The 24,497-nt window shown below is 40.9% G+C and overlaps 1 protein-coding gene across 3 annotated transcripts in view; it reads right to left on the reverse strand.

Annotated features, from left to right (window-relative positions):
• The window catches only part of NKD1 (NKD inhibitor of Wnt signaling pathway 1), a 119,831-nt gene that overhangs the window by 36,603 nt on the left and 58,731 nt on the right, over nucleotides 1-24,497 (reverse strand). For all 3 annotated transcript variants that reach the window (XM_020985156.2, XM_020985155.2, XM_020985157.2), the window contains one exon: nucleotides 3,410-3,467. In XM_020985156.2, coding sequence (XP_020840815.1) covers nucleotides 3,410-3,467 — 58 coding nt within the window. The remainder of the gene's footprint in view (nucleotides 1-3,409; nucleotides 3,468-24,497) is intronic.

Below are 24,497 nucleotides of genomic sequence, written 5' to 3' on the forward strand. Positions count from 1 at the left end.
TGGAATTTAACTTCCTCTCGAATACAACCTAGAGTATGGTCTTTCACTGGCCTAACCAATTTGCTATGGGTAAAATGCATTTGAGATCAAATGACCTATTTCTGTTTTAAGTCCAATGGAAATGAAGCCATTATATTCATGACTTTCTTTAGACCATGAGCTCCTTGAGGGACTGTCATTTCAGGCTCTTTTTGGATGTCTAGTGCTTAGCACAGTGCCTGGTGCTTAAAGTTTGTTGATTGATTGATATTAGGTGATTAATAAGTGCTTGCTGACTGACTCACTGACCTTCTGGGTAATCCTGGAAAGTATTAGCCCAGTCATAGATTGTAGATGTACTCTCAGAGCCAGCAGAGTTAAGTTTGGAGAAGCTCTTCACCAGGTTGGCCTCAGGGTGATAAATTTTCCCATCCTGGCCCCTTCTGTAACATCATTCATCTATCTAGGAAATTGTAAAAGGACTACAATCTATTTTCACAGGAGGTTTACCAGCATCAACAAAATCAAAGATCCACGAAGTATAAATTAGGAAAAGCACTCGATTCAGAGACTGAAATACCTGTGTTAAGTGCTGTCACTAACACTTATTGGCTCTGTGACTTTGGGCAAGTCATTTCCCCATTGTGAGCCTCAACTTCTTCATCTGCAAGATATTTATGACCTGTTTCAATACTTAACTCACAAGATTATTAAAAGAAAAGCACTTTAGAAATCTTAAAAGCATCATGTAAAAGTGAACTATTGTTATTGTTGATTATTGTTACCATTAAGAGTTATGAAAAGTGTCCTAGGTGAACTTGGATTCTTCACCCATGCCTGGTTTCCCTCGGGTTTTCTGTCTGCAAAGACTTTAAATGTGAAAAAGGTGAAGTTTGCTGATCATACCTAAAGCACTGCATTACAAAGTAGTTCCATTTGGTTTTGGTCCCTGCCCACTCTTCAAAGACAGGATCTCTTCTTGGAAAAGCCCACTTCCTATCTGGAAATGCTGACACTAATTGACATTGACAGGAGGGGGCTTGACAGGTTGAACGGAGTGATTCACAGTATTGGCATTTCTCGGCCCAGGCAGTCAGACTCAGCTCATCAGGCTTTCTCTGGGTACACGCTACATTGCCCCCATTCAGAAAGGAAATGGCTGTGGACCAAAAGGGGGGAGTCCCAGGAAATAACGTGGCCATCAGAGCTCCTGCTCATCCAGGCGCAGCTTCCAATTCTTCGTAAAATACAGGCAGTGGAGAAAAGGCAAAACCAATCCCTCATCCCTGCTAGGCAGTTTTCTGTTCTCAAGTTGCCCCAACTAGTTCATGATTCGCTCTCACTAAGCATCTAGACCATGCCAGTGGCTCTGCAGAGTAAGTACAGGGGGAAACAGTCCCATCAGAACTTCAAGTCTCATCCTCCATCTTTGCTGTAGGCTCACTATGTTCCTGAGTAAGTCAATTCATCACTCTGCCTCAGTTTCTTTATTTCACAAATAGGTGTGAGGACTCCCCAAATGCCTGAATAGAATGGCCTGCTCCTAGTCAACCAACTACTGGGCAGAGAGAATACCTAGGAGCTCAGGGCCCTGCTGCTGTATGGCCTCCTCCTCTCCCACCAAGAAGTATAGATCATTATCCAGTTCACCTCCCTCTGTCCTCTAGCTACATCCCCACTTTCTAGCTCTATACCCTGTCCCCACCCTCCTGTCTTCCAAAAGTTACATTTTTCCAGTTAAAATTGAACATTACTGCCATTGAAGAGATTCTAATTTCTAGATTCCAGACACCATCTATTTCCAGAACATAAGCTCTCTTCATACCCCAGAAAATGAAGCGCCACCACTCCCATCCTCCCAGCCTTGCTCCTTTAATCCTGGAAGACTCAGTCTTGAGATCTAGACTCTAGAGTTCAGAGCTGCTACAGTTGACAAATGACCCTTAAGACCTGTCAAGATAAAAGATAATATGGGATAATAGAGGATTCAGAGAACTGGTGTCTGAATCCTGCTCTGCTACTTAATATGACCTTGGTCAATTTACTTAACTTTCCTGGGCCTAAAGTTTCTTCATCTATAAAATGGGAAAGTAAGTAGGAAGGGGAAGAGGGTAGACTGATTGATTACATGATTGCTAAGGTCCCTTCCAGCTCTAAATCCTATGAACCCTCCAGGGATCAAAACCAGCTTTAGTCTCCAAAAGATTTATCAGAGCCACATCTGAGCTAGAACTTCTGGATGGACTTCATTTTCTTTCCCCTTTCTCTCTAAAATCACCATTCTCTCCATGGCCTTGGAAGTAGAGTTGGACATCAGAGGTCAAAAAGTTTTGTTTTTTTCCCTAGTAGGTTCAGGATTCTTGAGATCCTTGTTTCCCAACCAAAGGATTATAAGGATTGATTCATCCTAGGTTTCCTCAAGCCATTTCCCCTAATTTTTATATCAAAGAACAAAAGGTTGAGAACCTTATAGAACCCTGAACTTGGAATCACAAAGTCCTAGGTTCAAATCCTGATTCAGACACTTACTAGTTGTGTGGGCATGGGCAAGTCATTTAAGCTCTCTATGATTTGGCTTCCTCATCTGAGAAAGTGAATGGGTTGGATTTAAGGACTTCTAATTCCCTTTGTAACTCTAAATTTATGATCCAATGGAAAAAAGGAGGAACCATGGGGATGTATGTGGCTGCAAGTGGGCTGTTGTGGATGAACAGATGACAAGACCAATGGGTGTAAAGTCTCTAGTAATATATGAAGAAGCTGACAGTTAAAGCAGTGAAGTTACTTGACAAAAGTAACAGACAGAGCTAGTAACAAAGGGAACCAAAACTTTATTAACAACAATAACTATAATAGCAGATTTATATAGAGAGTTTTGAGATTTGCAAAGCACTTTACATACATTATCTCATTTGATTCTCACAATAACCCTGGGAGGTAGGTACTATTATTATCCCCATTTGACAGATGAAAAAACTAGGCAGACAGAGGTTAGTGACTTGCTCAAGGCCACACAACTAGTATAGTAGTTCTCTGGGACAGGATTCAAATTTAGATCTTCCTCACTCCACATCCAATGTTCTATGACAGGATTCAGCAGAATCCAGGTCTACTGAATCTTGATTTCCCCAATCCCTTCCTTAGACAGAATCCTGCCACTTCCTTTTCTTCCTCAGCCCCCTGGCCCAACCCTCCCTGGCATCCCCCCACCCCCATCCCATTGCCATCTCTGTGTGAACAGACAAGTTCCCAGGTGTGAAATGGACTGAAAAGCCAGTCAGCAAACATGGTTCTAAATCACTACTTGTTAAGATTTTCTGGGAATCCTAGAGGGCTGACCCACCAGAGCTCCCCCTTCCTGGTCTTTGATTAAGGAAGCATTATTGTCCCCTCCCAGCCTCTGATTAAGGAAGCATTCTTGTTCAAGTACCTTCTAGACGAAAATGTTCCTCGCTGATTGTTTCTCGGTAAACTTCACCAGCCGGATCCTATGGAGAGACAAAGCAAAAACATGTCTACCTTAACCACTGGCCTTGCAGTGATTACAGAATATTGAAATGTTAATGAGACACACATTCAGCTGCCAAAGTTAATTATGAAAAGAGCTTTGGAAGGTTAAAGGTGTCCCAGAAAGTACTTAATCACTTTTGTTCCTAGATCTTCAGTCTGGTTAGTAACTTGAAGAGTGGGAGAAGGAAGGGGAGGCCAGAGGGAGGAAAGAACAGGGATCCCAACTCTTTCTGCCTTTAATTCCATGGAGACACAGGCACTTGTAAAGTTAACATGCAAATTCCTTTAGGAGGAGAGGGCGTGATTAACATTAGTCCCTACCAAGAGGCCAATCCACTGAGAAAACCGTAGGCAAAGCAGGCTTATTCCTAGAGAAAGCCTGCTAGCTTCACATGCCACCTCCTAGTTCTGGAAGTGCGATGGCAATATTGAAAAAGTCCTTTAAATGTTACCTTTGCAACAGTATTTCCTACTACTCTCCTTCACCTAGCTCTGCTCCAGCCAAATAGGATTGCTCTCTGCTCTCTCCTCCTCCTCTTCATCTACTGAATCTCCTCCCCTCCAAAAAAAAAAAAAAAAAACCCTTAAAGCTTAAGAGGAAGCCTGTGTAAAGATAAAGAACAGGCTGGGAGCTAGGAAGATTTGAATTCAAATCCTGCCTCTCACATATACTGACTATGTGACCCTGGGCATGTCACTTAACCTCGAGATCCAGGGAACTCTATAAGCTGCAGAGAGGGTGCCCAACTGCACTGGTTGGTGCCTCCCCCATGAAACCTTCCCTGACACCTCCTACTAAAGATCACCCCCCTCTTGGACTTCACCTAGCACTGACAGTATCTTTCTGATGTACTTGCACGTATTAGAACATATCTGTGTATTTCAAATCCCTACTTCACATCATTGAGTAGAGTATCTTAATATTAGAGTTGGAAGGTACCACAAAGTAGAGGTGTCAAGCATGCAGCCCACAGCACTCCCAAGTGCTTCCCAAACCAGATTAAGATGGAACTAGGAAATATTTAATAAAATAAATAAAAATACAATAAAACAGATAGTATTATATTTTAAAACTGAGTCAACATGCAGCCTGCAGAGCTTATGTGATCTAGTGCCCCCCGTTTCCATTCAATGTTAACCCCATTCTTATTTCATAAACGAGGGTACTGAGCCCCAGGGATGCTGAGTGACTGGTCCAAGATCTCACAGATAGTAAGCATCAGATGTGGGATTTGAACTTGGGTCCTCTCATTCAAGAAAAACTGTTCATTCCACTGAATAAATACCTGTACTTTCCTCAGTGGTCAAAGCCAGCCATTTCTTTGGATTCTATCAGGATACCTCAAACAGTAGAAACCTCAATGCTAATGTCTCACCTAAAGGCATTTTGGGATATGAATACCCTGAGCTGGTAATTAACCTACAAACACACCACCCCAATACTATTACCACCCCCCACCCCCACCCCCACATTTAGGCAATTAAGTGCTACAGTGGATAGAGCTCTAGGCCTGGAGTCAGGAAGATAAGAGTTCAAATCCACCCTCAGACACTAGCTGTGTGACCATGGGCAAGTCACACAATCTCTGTCTCCCTCAGTTTCCTCAGTTGCAAAATAGAAATAATAATAGTACCTACCTCACAGGGTTGTTGTAAGGATCAAATGAGATTTGTAAAGAACTTATCATGTTACTGGCACATAGTAGGTGCTTAACAAAAGCTTGTTCCTTTCTTTTCCCTTTCCCTCCAAACCTTTCAAGTGTCTTTTTTTGGTGCCTCCATTGATCTCTCTCCCTTCACTGAGCATAGGACTATAAACCTAGAGCTGAAAAGGACCTCAGAAGTCGTCTAGTCCAACCATCTCAGTTTACAGATAAAGAAACTGAGGCCCAGAAAAAGGAAGGGACCTTAGAGACCACCTCATACAACCCTCTCATTTTACAGATTAGGAATGAGAGGCCCAGAATGAGGCAATGGCTTGCCTAAGTCAGAGAGGTGGTCAAGGGGCAGAGCAAGGATTCAAACTCAGTTGCCCTTCCAACAAGTGCAGCATCCTTCTCACTATATCAGCTGCCCGCTTCTCCCCACCTTTTTGACTTCCATCCATTCTTCAGTGAGGCCCAGCTTAGGTCCTACTACCTCCCTAGAGAATCTCCCAGCCCACAGCAATCCCACCCTCTTTGGAGCTCCTCAGCCACAGACTAGCTACCCTATTCCCTTATCTCTTGTTGACTTGTCAGTATTTGTGTCGCCTGTTTACACCCTGTGAACTCTAGGAGATGGGGAGCCTGGTCTCACACATCAGCTCTGCTTCTTCCCTGTGGCTTAACAGAAGACCTTTTAAATATAGAGTAGGCATTGGGCATGTCTGTTGATTGTTTCCTGATTAGCATGGATTCCAAGACTCCTTTGTGATGTCTCTTGCTAGTGTCTCATCCAAAACTGCCAGTCTCTCTTACCTTAGTGGGATGGATATAAGTTCATTTGCTTGGCTGAAGCAACAGATGTGGATGTTCTCACAAAATGGTCAAGTTTAAAAAATATAAATTCATATAATGTCATCTTTGAAACAGTCACACCAGCCCACCAGAATCCAATGTACCTGACCTCAGCTCTAGGTGTGAAGATGCTAGGCATGCTTTGGGTCAAGGACTTTCTGGGAGGGCGACCACAGGGATATAACCACTCACTCCAGCCCCAGAACAGCTCTACTGTCCAATTTCTCAAACAATGAGGGATGCTGTATTTCACATTCAATTTATTAACAGTCAGGCTGCCTCAAGTTGAAGTGTTTCTCTTGAAGAGAAAAAAAATTTGCCTCCCTCAACCCCAACAGCAAAAGAAGATCCAGGGCTCACACTGATTTTAAAACAACAACAAAAACAAACAAACAAAACCCATTGCTTTGTACTGTTGATGTTACCAATAGGATGGAACTAGGAAAGATTTTTTTTTTCTTTTTTAAAGATAAATGGTTAACATTTTATGAATTAAGTTCTCATTTTTCTTTGTGATTTTCTCCCTTTTTCTGAATCATTAAAGCAGTCATTATAAGCATATTCTTAAAGGTTTTTGCAGGGTTTGATGCTTTACCTTTTTGTTCCCAATTACTTCCATATGATGACATTGATTTTCTCCTTGATTTCTTGTCAATAATGATTTTCATCCCTACCGTTACCAATTGTTGTAATCCCCAATCACTTCCCAGCAGTATTTGTTGCTGACTCGAGTGCTGGTTATTTGTATTATTAAATTATGAATCAGTACCAGATCTGGGGAGCTGATGACAATGAAGCTTCCATGTTCTGGTGACATAGTGAGACAGCTCGAATTCATTAGCTGCCAATTAAGGTCACTCTTTCATGCAGGGTTATTACAACACCTATCTCTGAAAGGCAGACAATTCTTTCCTACAGATATGGGCAACCTGTCTAAATGAGAATCAATGTGCAGTGAAAAGAACATTGGAATTGAAGCCATAGGACTTAGTTTCAAATCCCAAATCTGTTATTTACTACCTTTTGTGACCTTGATCAAGGTTTTTCCCCCCCCAACTCTGTGCCTCAGTTTCCTAATCTATAAAAGGAGAGGATTGGACTACACAATCTCTATGAAATTATGCAAGAAAAACTACTAAATTGGTCACAACTCGATTCAGAGACACCATTACTGGGGCTCTATCCCAATTAGGTTACTGACAATAAGAAAAGACTCAAGTGTGTAAAAATGTTCATAGCATTATTTGCAACAGCAAAAAGCTAGAAACAGTGTGCCCAACATATTATAATAGTGGAAAACATTATGTCATGGGAATGTAGTGGAATATTGCCATGCTGAAGGAATGACAAATAGGAAAAAATCAGAGAAGCATGAGAAGACTGAGAAGTCTAAAGTGATACAGAGTGATCAAAGGAGAACCACAAGAACAGAATATACCATGACCACAATGATGGAAGTGAAAGACAGCATGAAGAGGAGGAAAAAACCCAACTCTATGGTCAATTGCAACAATCAATGTTAGTATCATACTACCAAAGTGTTCTCCTTTCTGATAACAATTGATAGTCCATTTCTTTTGGCAAATATCCTTTCTAAAGACATTTGTTGGAAGTCTCTGTCATGTCAAAACAAAATGTTATCTACTCACTTAAAAAAAAAAGATGAAAGGTATCTATAACATTCATAAGATCTTCCAGGAGAGGTAAAATCAGGGCTGTCCTACTACGGGGCCTCATTGCCTTCCAGACCACTCTCATATCTGTCACAGGCTGAGAGTCAGTTTTTGTCCAGAAAGCATACCAAATATTCCCCTCTGGACTAACTGGGAATTAGGAGATGAGCTTCTCTGGAGTCCTTGGAAAGGGCTGGGTCAACCACCAAATGGGCAGAGCTATTGCCAAAGGAGACCTGCAGAGATACGTGTGTATAAGTATAAGGGGGTATCACTTTGCTAAATTGGAGGGGAGGGTGTCAGTTTTCCTTAAGGATACATAGAATCAAGAGCTGGAAGGAGCCTTACAGATAATATACTCCAATTATTTCATTTTATAGATGAGGAAAAGTTAAGTGAATTTCCCAAAGTCATACAGGTAGTAAGAAACAGTTGAGATTTTAGTCTGACTAGATTAAAATATCTAGTATTCTGTTTAGTACAACATGCTGCTGCCCCTAAAAACATCTTCTCCCTTTAGACCATGTGTTCACTATAACTTGGCTTAAATGGCATGAATACACTGGGGATGAAGGAGCACACAGAGGGGTTGAATGTCCTCCTCTCCCCAGAAGAAGAAAGTGATTGTCCAGTGTCACACAGGTAGGAAGAGTGGACCTAGATCTGTTGATGGGTAAGCCAAACAATTTTTAAAATCCTAAACTTAATCTAAATTAGCTAAATTGTGATGTGCTGTGATGCATCTGGGTGGTGTGGTAGGTAGAACACTGGGACTGGAGTCAGAAAGACTTAAATTCAAATCCAGTCTCATTCACTAGCTGTGTGATCCCAGGCAAGCCACTTAATCTCTGTATGTCTCAGTTTCCTCATTTGTAAAACTGGCTTTGGCCCAGCCACTTCCTTAATACTAGAGCTACTTGTAACTGCCCTCCACTATTCTCCCAGTAGCATGTTGGGCACCTTCCAACCTGAGAGATTCATCTTCCGATGTCATCTTTTACCATTTTAATACTGTCCATGGGGTTTTCTTGGCAAAGTAATGGAGTGGTTTGCCATTTCCTTCTTCAGTGGATTACCTTTTGCCAGAACTCTGCACCATAACCTGTCCCTCTTGGGTAACCCTGCACAGCATAGCTCAGTTTCATTGAGCTACACAAGCCCTTCCACCATAACAAGGCATTGGGGGTGGGGAGGAGGGGATCTGTAAAATAAGCATAATAATAGCACTTACTTCCTAGGGTTGCTATGAAGATCAAATGAGATAATAACTGTCAAGCATTTACCATAATGCCTGACATACATAAGTGTTATATAAATGTTAGCTATTGTTTATTTATTTATTAGCATTGTGTTTTAAAAGTTCAAAGATATAAGTTCTGGGTGATTTAATCATTTTATTAATATGTCAGAATTTTAATAAAAAGATGGTCATTTGGCCATCTCTCTCTTAGACCAAAGACCATCATAGCAGTAGGCTCATAGCTTATATGCCTTGGGAAAGGTGAGTATTCCTGAGGACAGCAATTAACTCTGATTGGTTAACAACTAATGAGAGAATAAATATTACAATGAGGGGCTGAACCTATTCAAATGAACTCTGATTATGTCATTTACTTCTAAGTTACCCCCAACCTTCGGCAATCTATTCAAAAAATTTATCCCCACCCAAACCTGAGTAGAGTGCAATGGCTTCCCCACCTGCGTGGGGGTCTGAACAAGATTGTTAGGTAAGTTACCCCAGGGGCAGCTAGGTGGTACAGTGGATAGAGTACAGGCCCTGGAGTCAGGAGGACCTGAGTTCAAATCCAGACTCAGACACTTACTTAACCCCAATTGCCTCACCAAAAAAAAAAAAAGAAGAAGAAAGGAAGTTATTTCAATCTCATTATTAGTAAGGTCCTTCAAGAGACAGAACTTTTGAAATTAGGACTTTAGAAAAAGAGGGGAACCCTGGATCTCCTCAAATCATTGGTTATTAATAATCATTCTCTCATTGTTATTAATAGTGTAGTAGTAGTAGCGGTAGTGGTAGTGGTAGTGGTGGTGGTGGTGATGTCAGGCTACCTCGGCTTTCTGTCATAAACTTGCTGTGAGACTTGAGGTAAGTCTCAACATATCTGGGTCTGTTTCCTCATCAGCAAAATTCAAGTGCTAGATTAGATGGCTTCTAAATTCCTTCTATATCTAAAACTATGGCCCTATGACCCTGCCCAGCTCTACAACTTATAACCCCAGTCTAATCTTATGGAAAAGGAAAACAGAGTCATGAGAAGTTAAAGAGGTTGCCAAGATCATACACGTATAAGCAGGACACTTGAAGTTCAAACTCAGGTTCTCTGACTACAAATTTTGTAATTTGGCACTCTACCAGAGCTTTCTGGGGAAGGGAGATTTTGAGATTTTTAATAGGGGAAGATATTGTGGAGAAGGAAGGAGCAGGGTCCCCTCACTGAGGAATCCTCAAATCCCAAAAGAAAGCACGGCTCTGACTACTCCAGCAGCAAGGCAGGGCCAAGGGTATGCTTGGTACCTGTGGGAAGGAGACGACAACTCAGGGACGCTCTTTCTGTGGCCAGTTAGCGAAGCAGAAACAGCAGAAGGAAAGCATCTACCCAGACAAATCATCTTATTAGGTCTCCCAGGCCCACATCAAAGCACAGGAATTTGGGAAAGGGTTTGGAGAAAGGATGGTTGGTTTGGATTTTTTTTTCCTTCTGTCTTTGAGACTTCATCCTCTCAAATTTAGGATCTTTCCCCAGCCCTCCCCACCAGCTCTTTGTCAGTCATTCTGTTCTCTAAAAGCTAACAGATGTCAGTGCCACAGGGTTTCAGAGAAAACTTGTGGTGCCCACCTAACTCATTATAGTTAATGGATTCTAACAATGCTCGTGGCTTGGGACAGGCCAGGGTGAAAAACGGAGGGGGTAGAGAGAAGGAAGCCAGTGGCTATGCTGTGTGTAACCTTTAGATAGAAATCAAATACTTCTTTCCAGGGCCACCTGGGGAAAATTCCTCAGTGAGCTCTTTCTTCCCAGAAAAAGTCAGCTAGGCCAAGCATTCCCCGAGGAAACAAGACAATTGTTGACAAGACCCATGGAGCAGGAGCCCCCTCTCCCTCAAGCATACTATGTATTGAAAAGAGCTCAGGATGTAAAGTCATAGGGTTCTGCTACTGAGCACCGCTAAAGAATAACTATGTGGCCTTAGCAATTGTCCTTCCTTTCTCTGGGCTTCAGATTCACCATTTGTAGAATGATAGAATTTGACTACATTTCCACCCCCACCCCAGTCTTTTTCTCAGCTAACATCCTAGGATTCATCACACGATGGAATCAAGTCTAAAGGACTACAGAGTTTGAACCCCAGCTCTATCACTTAATACCTGGGTGACCCTGGATGAGTTATGCAACTTCTCTGGGTTTCAGTTTCCTCATCTGTCAAACGAAGAGGTTGGAATTGATGGCCTCCTAAGTCCCTTTGACTTCAGAGCTCACACTCCAGAACTAAACTAGCCAAAGAGAGAAGAAAGAGCCCCCTGGATTTGGAATCAGAGGGCCTTAGTTAGAATCCCAGCTTTGCATGACCTTGGGCAAAGCATGCCCCATCTCTAGGAACTCAGTTTTTTCATCTGTAGGACAAGTGAGTTGTAGTGTATTATCTCTAAATCCTATGATCCCAGGAATGTTTGAAAATCTACCCAGAAGAAATCTCTTGACTCAGGCCTCACAAAATGAACTGGGTCCATCCAGGGCCTTTGAATTTCTTTCGGGGGCAGCTGGTAGATAAGAGCACTGGATCTGTAGTCAGGAAGGCCTGAGTTCAAATCTGACCTCAGACACTCACTGGCTGTGTGATCTTGAATAAATCACTTAACCTTCTTTGCCACAGTTTCCACTACTGTAAAATGGGAATAATAACAGTACCTATCTTGCAAGGTTCTTGTGAATATCAAATGAGAAGATCTTTATTAAAAAAATGCTTAACACAGAGCTTGGAACATAGTAGGGCCTATATAAATACTCATTCCCTTCCCTTTCCCTCTTCTCTGAGGAAATGAACACTATGGGATTCTCCCTACCTGGTATGACAGGCTTGTAAACTTCTCCTGGTCTTCCCTGGGACCAGGGTCACAGGAAACACATCAGGAGGCTGCCAGTACAGACTTAGAATCTAACAGTGGGCACTGTTTTTCAGTAACTAAAAAGTTCTGGTCTGTGAGCTTGTTTTTGTCTTCAGAAAAATCTGCCCCCAGAAGAGCTTACATTTACCATTCCCTGCTCTTTTCTACCCAACTCTTAATGTGCAGCCGTCAGACTTCCCATCTGAAACATTTTCCAGATTCAAGTCAAGTCAACAAGTCTTTACTAAGTACCTTCCATGCGCTCAGTCCCGTGCTGTGGGGGTTATGAGAGAAGACAGCATGGCTTCTTCCTGCAAGGCACTTTCAAGATGCTTGTGTGTGCACATGAGCACACATACACTCTAGTGCACACACACACACACACACACACACACACACACACACACACACACACACACTTTCTCCTTTCTCCTCTCTCTCTCGCTCTCTCTCTCCTCTGTAAAATGAGGGAGTGGGTTGTCTCAGACTAGATGACATCATGGATCCCTTCCAGCTCTAGAGGTATGATACTATAAAACTTGTCCCTTAAAAACAAACAAAAACATTGTGTATTGCTTGATAGATTTAGGCAAACAGCTGAGAGTATGCCTTCATTTACAAGGATGAAAGATACGGGTTAGATCATCCATGAGCTTCCCACCCCTTCTAGTCATTAAAGCTATGCATACATGCATTCAAAGACCCCAGCTCCTATGACAAGAACTCATTATTTGACAAAAACTGCTAGGAAAACTTGAAAACAGTATGGACCAGTAGGCATAGACCAACATCTTACATCGTATATCAGTATAAGGTCAAAATGGGTACACTACTTAGATATAAAGGGTGACACCATATGCAAATTAGAACAGCAAAGAATAGTTTACTTGTCAGATCTATGGGGAAGGGAAGAATTTATGACCAAACAAGAGATAGAGAGCATTACAAAATGCAAAATGGATAATTTTGATTACATTAAATTTAAAAGGTTTTGCACAAACAAATTCAATGCAACCCACATTAGAAGGAAAGCAGAAAGATGGGAAAGAATTTTTACATTAAGTGTCTCTGATAAAGGCTTCATTTCTCAAATATATAGAGAACTGTGTCAAATTTATAAGGATACAAGTCATTCCCCAATTGATAAATGAGAAATCCCAAGGATATGTTTCAGATGAAGAAATCAAAGCTGTCCATAGTCATACAAAAAAAAAATGCCCTGAATCACTATCAATTAGAGAAATGCAAATTAAAACAACTCCGAGGTACTACCTCACACCTATCAGATTTGCTAATATGACAGAAAAGGAAAATTACAAGTGTTGGAGAAGATGTGGGAAAAATAGGACACTAACAATACTATTGGTGGAGTTGTAAACTGATCCAACCATTCTGGAGAGTAATTTGGAAGTAGGCCCAAAGGGCAACCAGACTATGCATACCTTTTGATCCAGTAATGCCAGTACTAGGTCTGCATCACAAAGAGATCCACAAAAAGGAAAAGAACATACTTATACAAAAAAAAATATTTGTAGCAGCTCTTTTTGTGGTGGCAAAGAATTAGAAATTGAGGGGATGTCCATCAACTGGGGACTGGTCAAACAAATTGTGGTATATGAATGTAATGGAACACATTCTATATGTGCCACAAGAAATGATGAGCAGGGCGCTTTCAGAAAAAGTTGGACTTACATAAACTGATGCAAAGTGAAGTGAGAAGAACCAGGAGAACATTGTATGCAGAACAGCAATATTGTACATCAACTATGAATGACTCAGCTCTTCTCAGCAGCGCAATGATCCAAGACAATTCCAAAGGACTCATGATAAAAAATGCTATCCACCTCCAGAGAAAGAACTGTTAGAATCTGAATGCAGACTGAAGCACACTATTTTTCACTTTCTTTGTTTTTTTCATAGTGTTTTTCTTTTGGTCTGTTTCTTCTTTCTTTTTTTTTCTTTTATTTCTTTTTTTTTGGCTGGGCAATGGGGTTAAGTGACTTGCCCAAGGTCACACAGCTGGTAAGTGTTATGTGTCTGAGATCAGATTTGAACTCAGGTCCTCCTGACTCTAAGGCCAGAGCCTGTTTCTTCTTTTACAACATGACTAATATGGAAATATTTTACATGATTTTTAAAAGATTTACATTTTTACATGATTACACATATATAACATGTCAAATTGCTTACTGCCTCAGGGAGCAGAAAGGTAAAGGAGGGAAAGAAAAAATTTGGAGCTCAAAACTTTTAAAAAATGAATGTTAATAATTATTTTTACATGTAATTTGGAAAAAACAAAATTATGTATATATATATACATATATATAGTTTTTAAAAGCTATTCATTTTAATTACACAGTTTATGAGTGTTTTAATGTTTTAATAACAAGCAGGTTGGTGTCATTGAATGAGCTCTGAGCTGTGTCACATCATAAAACGTACTATTAGTAATAATGACAGTCAACATTTATATAATGCTTTAAGATTTGCAAAGCACTTTACATAGATTGAGAGGCAGCAAACTCTTATCAAGACAATGATCTAAGACAATTCCAAAAGACCCATGATGAAAAATGCTATCCATTTCCAGAGAGAAAATTGATGAACTGAATGCAGATTGAAGCATTTTTTTACTTCTTTACTTTTCCTGGTGGGTTTTTTTTTTTTGCGTATTTTCTTTTGCAACAAGACTAATACAAAAATATTTTATGTGACTTCACATGTATAATCAGGATCATATTGTTTGCCTCCCCAAGGATGGGAAAGGGAAGGAAGGGAGAGAATTTGGAACTCAAAATTTTAAAAATGAATGTTAAAGAAAATTGTATGTATAACTGGGGAATATTTAATGAAATAATTTTTTTAAAAATTTTAAATAAGAGAGAGAGGCAGCAGGGCAAAGTGGATAAAGAAGTGGCCTTAATGCCAGAAAACCCAAGTTCCCATCCTATTTCTGGCACATACTTGATATGATCCTAGATTAACCTCTTAACTTCTCTGAACTTTTGGCAAGTCTCTAAGACTATGAGAGTACTGATAGATTTCCTCACCAGAGCTCTCTATAACAATAAAATCACAAGTCCAGTCCCTATCCTTATTTAGATACTGCTTTAAGATTTGCAAAGCCCTGGAAGTACATTATATAATTTCTTTAGGTAATTTCATTTGATTTAGAGCTAAAGAGGAACTTAGAAGTCACATAGTCCAACCAGAAACTGAGGAGAAGCGACAACTGAAAGTCACCTAGCAGCTCCTTAGGATTCAGTCCCAGACCTCTTTCCACCAAATCATGCCAGAGATGGTTCTTAGGTCTAATTCTGCTTAAGCTGTGTGTCTTTAGGGCAAGTCACATGCCCTCTCTGGGCCTCACTTTCATCATCTGTAAAACATGGGTTTTGTCTAGATCAGAGGTGCTTAATCTGAGGTCCATGGATGGATTTCAGGGCATCTGTAGGCTTGAATGGTGAAAAAATATTTGTATCTTCATTTGAATGTACTTTGTTTCCTTTGTAATCTGATGTAACCATTGTCTTGAGAAAGGGTCTATAGGGTTCTTCAGACTGTCAAGGTGGTCCAGGACACACAAAAGGTTAAGAACCCCTGGTCTAGATGATCCCGAAGGTCCCCTCCACTCCTAAGATTCTGTAATGCTATAGCTCCCATCAGATGGAATAACTGAAAAATAGCAATAACACTATGCCACCCCTCCCCTACAAAATAAAAATGGAGAGAGGAGGGAAAAAAAACAAGGACATTGCTGGACAAACTTTCTGAGCCAAGTCTCCATTCCCCACCTGTTGCTCTGTAGCTTACCATTTAATTATACTCCTGTTCTTAGCATTAACTGGAAGGAGGGTTCCCAAATTGGGAGCACAGGACAAAAGCAGGAATCATTACTTTGATGCTGCTACAGATTGACTGGGTTAGTTCTTCTACTTCTCTGTGCTGCACCCAGTTCTCATCAAAGGCACGCCATGGAGTTTGCAGTTAGGCACATGAGGAAAGATGGATTCTTTGCTATCTGGAAAAGCACTTAGAACATAGTCTGAAAGGTATTACTAAAGAGTTTATTACAGATACTTCTTCCCACCAAAAGGGATTAAAGAATAAAGGGGGTAGTATATGATTGTGATGGAACACTATGGTGCTATAAGAAACAATGAGCAGGATGGTTTCAGAAAAACCTAGGAAGACTCATATGAATTGATGCAGAGTTAAGTGAGCAGAACCAGGAGATCACTGTACACAGTAACAGCAATATTGTAAGGATAATTAACTGTGAAAGACTTAGCTCCCCTGATCAATGGAATAATCCAAGACAATTCTTAAGTACTCTCCATACAAAATGCTACCCACATTCAGAGAGGGAACTGATAAACTCTAAGTATAAATTGAAGTATAATTTTTTCACTTTCTTCATTTTTCTTGCTTTTTTTTTTTACAAAATGGCTAACATGGAAATGTTTTGTATGATTTCACATTTATATTTGATATCATATTGCTTATCTTCTCAATGGGTGGGGGAGGGGCTGGAAGGAAGGAGAGAATTTGGAACTCAAATTTTTAAAAAAGAGTGTTAAAAATAAGTAATTTTTTGGAAAAGATTAATTAAAAGTAAAAAAAAAGAATAAAAGGTCATGGGAAGGAGTCCCTCAGCCTCACCTCAAGGTAGGGGGGACAGAGCATTAAATTCTACCCACAATTAAGTTTCACCATAAACCAAAACAAGCTCTATAAATCTGAAATTATATCTGAACCACAGGGCCTGAAAAGAAGATTAAGTCCAGTGCCCTGTATGAGGCCGTCTCCACCAGGTCTGATGCTTCACAAGTCTCCTCCCAGCTCAGACTCCAGTTAGTTACCACTGAGATTTGTATAGAATAAAAGGGGAAGGAAAAGCAAGACACAAAGCCATTCAGTCTTGGCTATTCCTCCTTCATGCTTTGCCCACAAGGGCCTCCTCACGGCAGGCCTTCAGTGCCTAGCCCCTTTCAAGCTTCCAAAGACATTTTAGCGGCAATTAAAATTCCTCAGATTTCTCCTCGACTATTTTTATCTGCCAGAGATATAATCAACATGTTTCTAACTGTACATCCCCAGTAGTCTCTGCTTCCAAAGTCTCTGAGACTTCAGCCATAGCTAACCTTCTGGTGCTCAAGTATTTGTTAATTAGGTAGGCGGATGGGGATCTGGGGGAGGGGAAAGAGAGAGCAAACTCTGATGGTGGAAACTTCTCTCAAAGGCTTCAAAGTCAGGCCTCAGGAACAGAAGACACCCCCCACCATCAGCCTCCTCCCCACCAATCAAAGAAACAAAACAATCCACCCCAACCAGGCCCTGGGTCTCAGGCCCTCAGACCCCACAGGGTCTAAACCCCAAAGCTGGGTTCTCTCTGTCAGCCACAGGCTAATATTCCACTAATGTAAGTCCCTCTCTACATTCCTCTCCTGTCTTTTACATTTCCTGGAAAGGCATCCAATCACCTCAAAGACTACAGGAGAAAAGTAGAGCCTATTTTAAAAAAAAAAAAGACATCCTAGATGGGTTAGTCTGCTTTCTGGGCTAGTTCTTGGGAAAGCCAATCAAAGTAATGGGGTACAAACGAGGCAGGAAGAGCAAGAAATGAAAGCTTCACCTTCCCAGTCATCCAGAGCCTGGCCTGTCTACAAAAGGGAATCATGAAAACAAATTCAAAGACAGAGAGATAGGCACAGAGTGATTGGGACAGATATGGAAATAAAACAGATGATAAATAGGATGTAGCCAAGAAGAAAAATTTTTCAAGTATGCCAAAGACAAAAGTCCATCAGTCAACAAATATTTAAGTCCCTACTATGTGCCAGGCACTGCACTAAACACTGAGAAGACAAAGAAAGGCAAACATATTCTTTGCTTTCAAGGAGTTCACTGTCTAAAGGCGGAGACAGCATGCAAACAACCAGGTACAAATGAACTACAGACATGATAAATCAGCGATAATCAATAATAACACTAGAGGCACTAGAATTAAGGGGGATTGGGAAAGGATTCCCGTAGAAGGGAAGATTAGCTGGCACTCAAAAGAAGTCAGGGAAGCCAAGAGGCAGAGATGAGAAGGGAGTGCATTCGAGGCATGGGGACAGCCAGGGCAAAGGCACAGAAATGAGAGGAGGGCCATTAATGAAGAAGAAAGACCAATGTATAGCTGGAATGCAGAAAGGGGGGTAATGTACAGTGAAGTCATGAAGAACTTTACAAGCCAAAAAGGAGTTTACATTTTATCCTAGATTCAGGAAAGGGGAGCCATTTGGGGTTTATTGAGTAAAGAAATGACATGGTCTGACGTTGTTGAGTCATTTTTGGGTCATGTCTGACTCTTTGTGACCCCATTTGGGGTTTTCTTGGCAAAGAGATTGGAGTAATTTGCCATTTCCTTCTCCAGCACATTTTACAAATGAGGAAACTGAAGCAAACAGTATTAAGTGAGTTTCCCAGGGTCACACAGCTAGTACATATCTGAGACCGGATCTGAAGATCCTCACGAAGAGGCGTCTTTCCAACTTCAGGCCCAGCACTCTATCCGCTGTGTCCCCTAGCTACCCGTAATGATCTGAAGTACACTAAATCACTCAGGCAGCTGTGAAGAAGACATACTAGACCATGAAAAAGTGTTTATTAGAAGTTGGGATATGCTGGAAGAAATGTACACTGTTGTGAATGAACCTATCTCCAAAAGCCATATCTGATGTGTCAAGAGTTTCCTTGTTAATATAAACACTTACTCCTCAGCATTAAACAAAGCAAGGCACTCAAAGATATTTTTCTCTTCCATAAAGGCACCAACATCAAAATATATATTATTGAGAAAGTACATAATGAAACTTTACAAGTACTGAAACAAACACCAGTAAAGCTTCAGCGAAGGCCACTTGGGTTCAGATCATGGCTCTGATGCTTACTTACTGTGTGACCTTGGACAAGTCCTTTCCCCTCTATGAACACTTTCCTTATCTGATTTGTCATGGTGTTGTAGAAAAAGCATTGGCCCCAGAGTCAAAGGGAAGTATGTACAAACTCCACTTCTGCCATTCACTGCCTATGTGACCTTTGACAAATCCTTTCCCCTCTCTGAGTCTCATTTTCCTCATTGGTAAAACATAAGGGTTGTACCATTAGTCCCTATGGTCTCATCCCCTCAGGGAGTCTTACAATCCAGAAGGAAAGATAAGATTTATACATAATATACAATTATAATGCAAGCTGGAGAATGATCGGTACCATAAGAGAGTCAATTCCCAGCTAAACATCAGCCCTGTGCCCTTTCCCATAAAATGATAGCTCTTAGAGTACAGCTAAGACCCACTATCTTCTTTTTTTTATGTTGAAACTCATTTATTTATGGTATCTTTCAAAATGGCACCAAATCCAAGTCTATTTAGAGCTCCAAAAAAACTTTGATTTCTCTATCAAAATTATTAGAGAGTAAGCAAAATTTTATTAAAAAGAGCTATTGATTTGAAAATAAAACTGGATTCAAGTCCCAGGCCTACTGCTTGAGCCATAGTTTCTTTATCTGGGAAATTATTGTCGTTCAGTCATTTCAGTCCTGTCCAACTCTCATGAGTATATTTTAGTGGTCTCCTTATCCTCATTTTACTGATGAGTAAATTGAGGAGAACAGAGATGAACCAACTTGACCATGGCCACATGGGCAGTAAATTTCAAAGGCAGGTTTTGAACTTGGGCTTTCTTCATACCAAATCCAGCACTTTATGCATTATACCATGCTGCCTCTTCTTTTTTTTTTTTAATTTTTTTTTTCCATATGCTTTTGAGTTGAAAATTTTTCTCCTTTTTTCTCCCACCCACCCTCCCCAAGACGGTGCACAATCTGACATAGTCTTTACATTTACATACCCATTAAACATATTTTCACATTAGTGAAGTTGTAAGTAAAAATTATAACCAACAGGAGGAACCATCAGAAAGATGAAACAAAACTCAACAGAAGGTAAAAATAAGTGAGAGCGATTCGACTTCCATAGTTCTTTCTTTGGATGTGGACAGCATTTTCCATCCGAGGCCTCTGGAGATGTCTTAGATCCTCGTAATGCTGAGAAGGGTTCAGTTTAACATTCTTAGTCATTGCATAACGTGGCTGCTATTGTGTACAAAGTCCTCTTGGTTCTGCTCACTTCACTCAGCATCAGACCATATAAGTCTTTCCAGGTTTTTCTGAAGTCAGCCTGTTCATCATTTCTTATAGCACAATAGTATTCCATTACATTCATATACCACAACTTGCTCAGCCATTCCCCAATTGATGGGCATCCTCTCAATTTCCAATTCTTTGCCACCACAAAAAGAGCTGCTATGAATATTTTTGTACATGTGGGTCCTTTTCCCATTTGTTTGATCTCTTTGGGATATAGCCCTAGAAGTGCTATTGCTGGATCAAAGGGTATGCACATTTTTGTAGCCCTTTGGGCATAGTTCCAAATTGTTCTCCAAAATGGTTGGATCATTTCACAACTCCACCAACAATGTATTAGTTCCAATTTTCCCACATCTCTCCAACATTTATCATTTTCCTGTTTTGTCATGTTGGCCAATCTGATAGGTGTGATGTGGTACCTCAGAGTTGTTTTGATTTGCATTTCTCTAATCAATAACGATTTAGAGCATTTTTTCATATGACTATAGATGGCTTTAATTTCTTCATCTGAGAACTGTCTGTTCATATCCTTTGACCATTTATCAATTGGGGAATGGCTTGTGTTCTTATAAATTTGTCTTAATTCTCTATATATTTTAGAAATGAGGCATTTATCAGAAAGACTGGTTGTAAAAATTCTTTCCCAATGTTCTACCTTCCTTCTAATCTTAGTTGCATTGGCTTTGTTTGTGCAAAAACTTTTCAATTTAATGTAATCAAAATGGCCCATTTTGCTTTTCATAACGTTCTCTATCTCCTGTTTGGTCATGAATTCTTCTGTCCTCCATAGATCTGATAGGTAAACTATTCCTTGTTCTCCCAGTTTATTTATGGTATCAGCCTTTATATCTAAGTCCTGAACCCATTCTGACTTTATTTTGGTATATGGTGTGAGATTTGGCTCTATGCCTAGTTTCTGCCATACTCTTTTCCAGTTTTCCCAGCAGTTTTTTTCAAAGAGTGGAAGACCCACTGTCTTCTGTCAGACTCCATCTACAGGACTGTGTCAGTTCTGAGTGCCATCTTGTAGACTGCACGTTGAGAAGCTTCAGTGTTTGCAGAGAAGGGCAGTAAGAGGGTAAAAGGACTGGAGACCATTTGACATGAGGGTCAGTTGAAAGAACACTGAATATTTATCCTACAGAAGACTTGGGATAGATGTAATATCTGTCTTCCAGCATTTGAAAGGCTATTCTGTGGAAGGGCTATGCTATTAGATTGGTTTTATTTCTCCCCACCACCCCAGAAGGCAACACTCCAAGCCATAGCGGGAAGGGGTAAAGAGGAAGATTCAGGCGTAATATAAGAAAAGTCTCCTTACAAATTCAAGTATTCCCCAAATGGAAGGGGCTGCTTCCTCAGGAAGTAGCAGGTCCCATATTATAGGTTTTAAAGCAAAGGCTGGATGGCCATTTGGTAGCTATATTAAACCCACTTGTTCAAGGTGTAGATTAGATAAGAAGGTCTCCAATTCTAAGATTATATGGTTCTACCCAATAAGTTCCAGCATTTCCATATGTCTTCAGTGATCAAATATAAGCTGTTCTCTTGGTATTTAAAGCTCTTCACAACCTGAATCCTTTCTGCCTTTCTAGTGTTCTTACACACTGTTCCCTTCTTCTCATTTTATGTCCAGACATACTGGCTTACTCACTGTTCCTCATACATAATACTCTATCTTCTCTCTCTCTACCTTTATAGTGGCTGTCCCCTATGTCTAGAATGAAGCCCCCCACACACACCCTATTCCCTCTCCTCAACCTCTGTCTCTTAGAATATTGTTCTCCCTCGAGATTCAACTCAAGATTTATCTTCTGCACGAGGCTTTTTAGTTCCCCCCCACCTCCTACCCTTTACTGTTCTCACAAGGTTACCTTGTATCTGTCTTATATGTGCTTTGTATTTATATATATACACATGCATGTTTTCTCCCCTAGTAAAATAGGAGGAAATGTTATGCTTTTGTCATTCCCAACATTTAGTACAAGACTTGGCACACAGCAGATTCTTAATAAATGTTATGTCTCCCTCTCTCATATTCTCTCCTTCTTTTCTCCATCTCCTATCCTGCATTCTCATCTTCTTCTTCTTCCCATGCTCTCTCATGTTTTCTTTCCTCCTCACAGACCACTCCCACACCTCATCTGAGATGAGCATCTGTGTTTCTCATCAGCCCAGCAGTCACAGCAAACACCCGCTACTGATGAAAGGGAGCAGGAGATGACTCCTCTCCAAAGACAAAGCTCTGGCCAAGACCACTTCACTGATCAAAGGCCAGGGGCACTGCTGTTTGCACTATATTAGCCTAACCAACCCGATTAAGTGTTCAAGTGAGCCGATCAACAACCAGCTGCCTGATCTGTGCACCCCCTAGAGTTTCTCACCCCTCACCAAAAAAAAAAATAGTATTCTCCTGAGGGGCTGTTTCCCCTTGCACCAGAAACAAGGCCCTAGAGAGGGAATTCCTGATAACACAAGGAGACAGACGTGCTTTCTATGTGACTTTGATCACCGAGGCAAGTAAGGCTTCTATCAGCTGTCCCTGTCACTGAGGAGGCTGCCTCAGGAGAAGTCCCAACTCTGCCATTAGAATAACAGGGATATGCATTCTGCCCCCCATCTGGTGATATTAAATCCCTGTACACTGTGATATATTGTCTCTGCATTTCACAAGGGCTGGTATGAGCATGGGGAGGGTAAAAAGGGAAGCCTAAATTCCCAAAAGAATCTAACACACAAAGAATTAGATCTTAGAGCTGGATGAAAATCATATGATTACAGGATCCCCAAACTTTTATTTGGAAAGAACCTTGGAAGGAACTTAGAATTCACCTTAGATTGAGCATTGGGCTAGGAGTCAGGAAAACCTGAGGACAAACGTGGCCTTAAATACTAACTAGCTGCGTGACCCTGGTCAAGTCACTTAGCCACTGTCTGTCTTAGTTTCCTCAACTGCAAAATAGGGATCATAATAGGACCCACTTCCCAGGGTTGTTGTGAGGATGACATAAGATAGTATCTCCAAAGCACTCAGCTCAGTGCCTGGAACATAGTAGGCACTTATGTTTCCTTCCCTTCTTCTCTTCCCTCTCCCTAGTCCAATTCCCTCATTTTAATAATACAGTTATCCCTTCTACATTGCAACTTTCTGCATTACAGTTTCAATCTACTGTGGGTTGGCATAAAAAATTAAAAGGGAATTTTGGGGGAGTTTTACGAAAGCTGCAGATGACATGTGAAGGCCAGCAGATGCCTATGACCAAATGCTTAACCCAAATTTTACAATAAGGTACTGTAAACACCCCATAAAAGAAAAAGAAAAAAATCTGACTTCTTCTCTGATACAAAGGGAAGGCCAAAAAATTTTACACAGATTTTCCAAATCACGCAAGTGCTGTTCTCCTAACCCTCCTGATGTGGAAGGGATAACTGTAATGATGATAATGATGATGATGATGATGATATATTGAATTAATATAGCACTTTAAGGTTTGCAGAATGCTTCACATTTATCTCATTTTATCCTTACAAAAACCCTGAGAAGGTAGATGCTATTATTTTAATCCCTCTCCTCCCCACCATGAGGAAACTGAGGTAGACAGGGGTTAAATGACTTGCCCAGGGTCATACAGCTAAGTAAACATTTGAGGCTGGATTTGAACTCAGGTCTTCCTGATTCCAAGTCAGGTACTCTATCCACTGTATCACCTAGCTGCTTGTTTTATAGACGAGAGAATGGAGACCTAGGAAGGTGAGGTGATTTGCTCAAGGTAAGATATGAGAGGTTGGGGGAAGAAGTAGAGTAGGTGGTCACTGAGGTCACTTCCAGCGCTAGTTCTATGAATTAAACCCAAGCCCTCTGAACTGAATAGTGTTCTTCCTACTAAGATGTCCTCTCTTACCCCCCCATTTTACAAAGGAGAAAATTGAGGCCCAAAGGGAAGTGACATGCCCCTCAAGACTCTCAGGCAGAGCACACAATTCAAGGAATAATTAATCAAGAGAAATGGAAAACATTTGCTCTCCTCCATCCTGAATCCCCTGGCTCAACCCAAGAGCCTCTACTATCCAAATACGAGCCTGAGCTGAGGGAAGGGTGCCTTTTAGTCCTGCATGGATACAGAGGGATGGCTTAGCTGGCTGCCTCCCACAAGCCTGATATATTTGACTTAAGCACTGCTTTTCCATCCATTTATAAAACTCAAACTTCAAAAGTTTGGGGTTTGGGCTCCTTTCTCTAACTTAAATAAATTGATGTAATAGGAAACTCTAGTCCTCTATTTTGGAGTTCTCACTTTCTGAAGGAAATACTGGGATGGTAGACAATGTTAACAAAGACAATATGTACCAGACTGAAAAGTTCTGGCCTGCCTCACCAAGGGTTGCTCCCTCCATTCCCAGCCTCCACTACTTTGCACAGATAGCTAGGCTCTCATCAGGATAGCGGCTGCTTAGCAGCTTGCCATAAGGAATGGTAGAACAGACCTCTATTTACCTCCCTACCCTCATCACAGCCTCCTTCC

Source organism: Phascolarctos cinereus, unplaced genomic scaffold (assembly GCF_003287225.1).
Source record: "Phascolarctos cinereus isolate Bilbo 61053 unplaced genomic scaffold, phaCin_HiC Scaffold_2;HRSCAF=192, whole genome shotgun sequence".
Lineage (NCBI taxonomy): Eukaryota > Metazoa > Chordata > Mammalia > Diprotodontia > Phascolarctidae > Phascolarctos > Phascolarctos cinereus.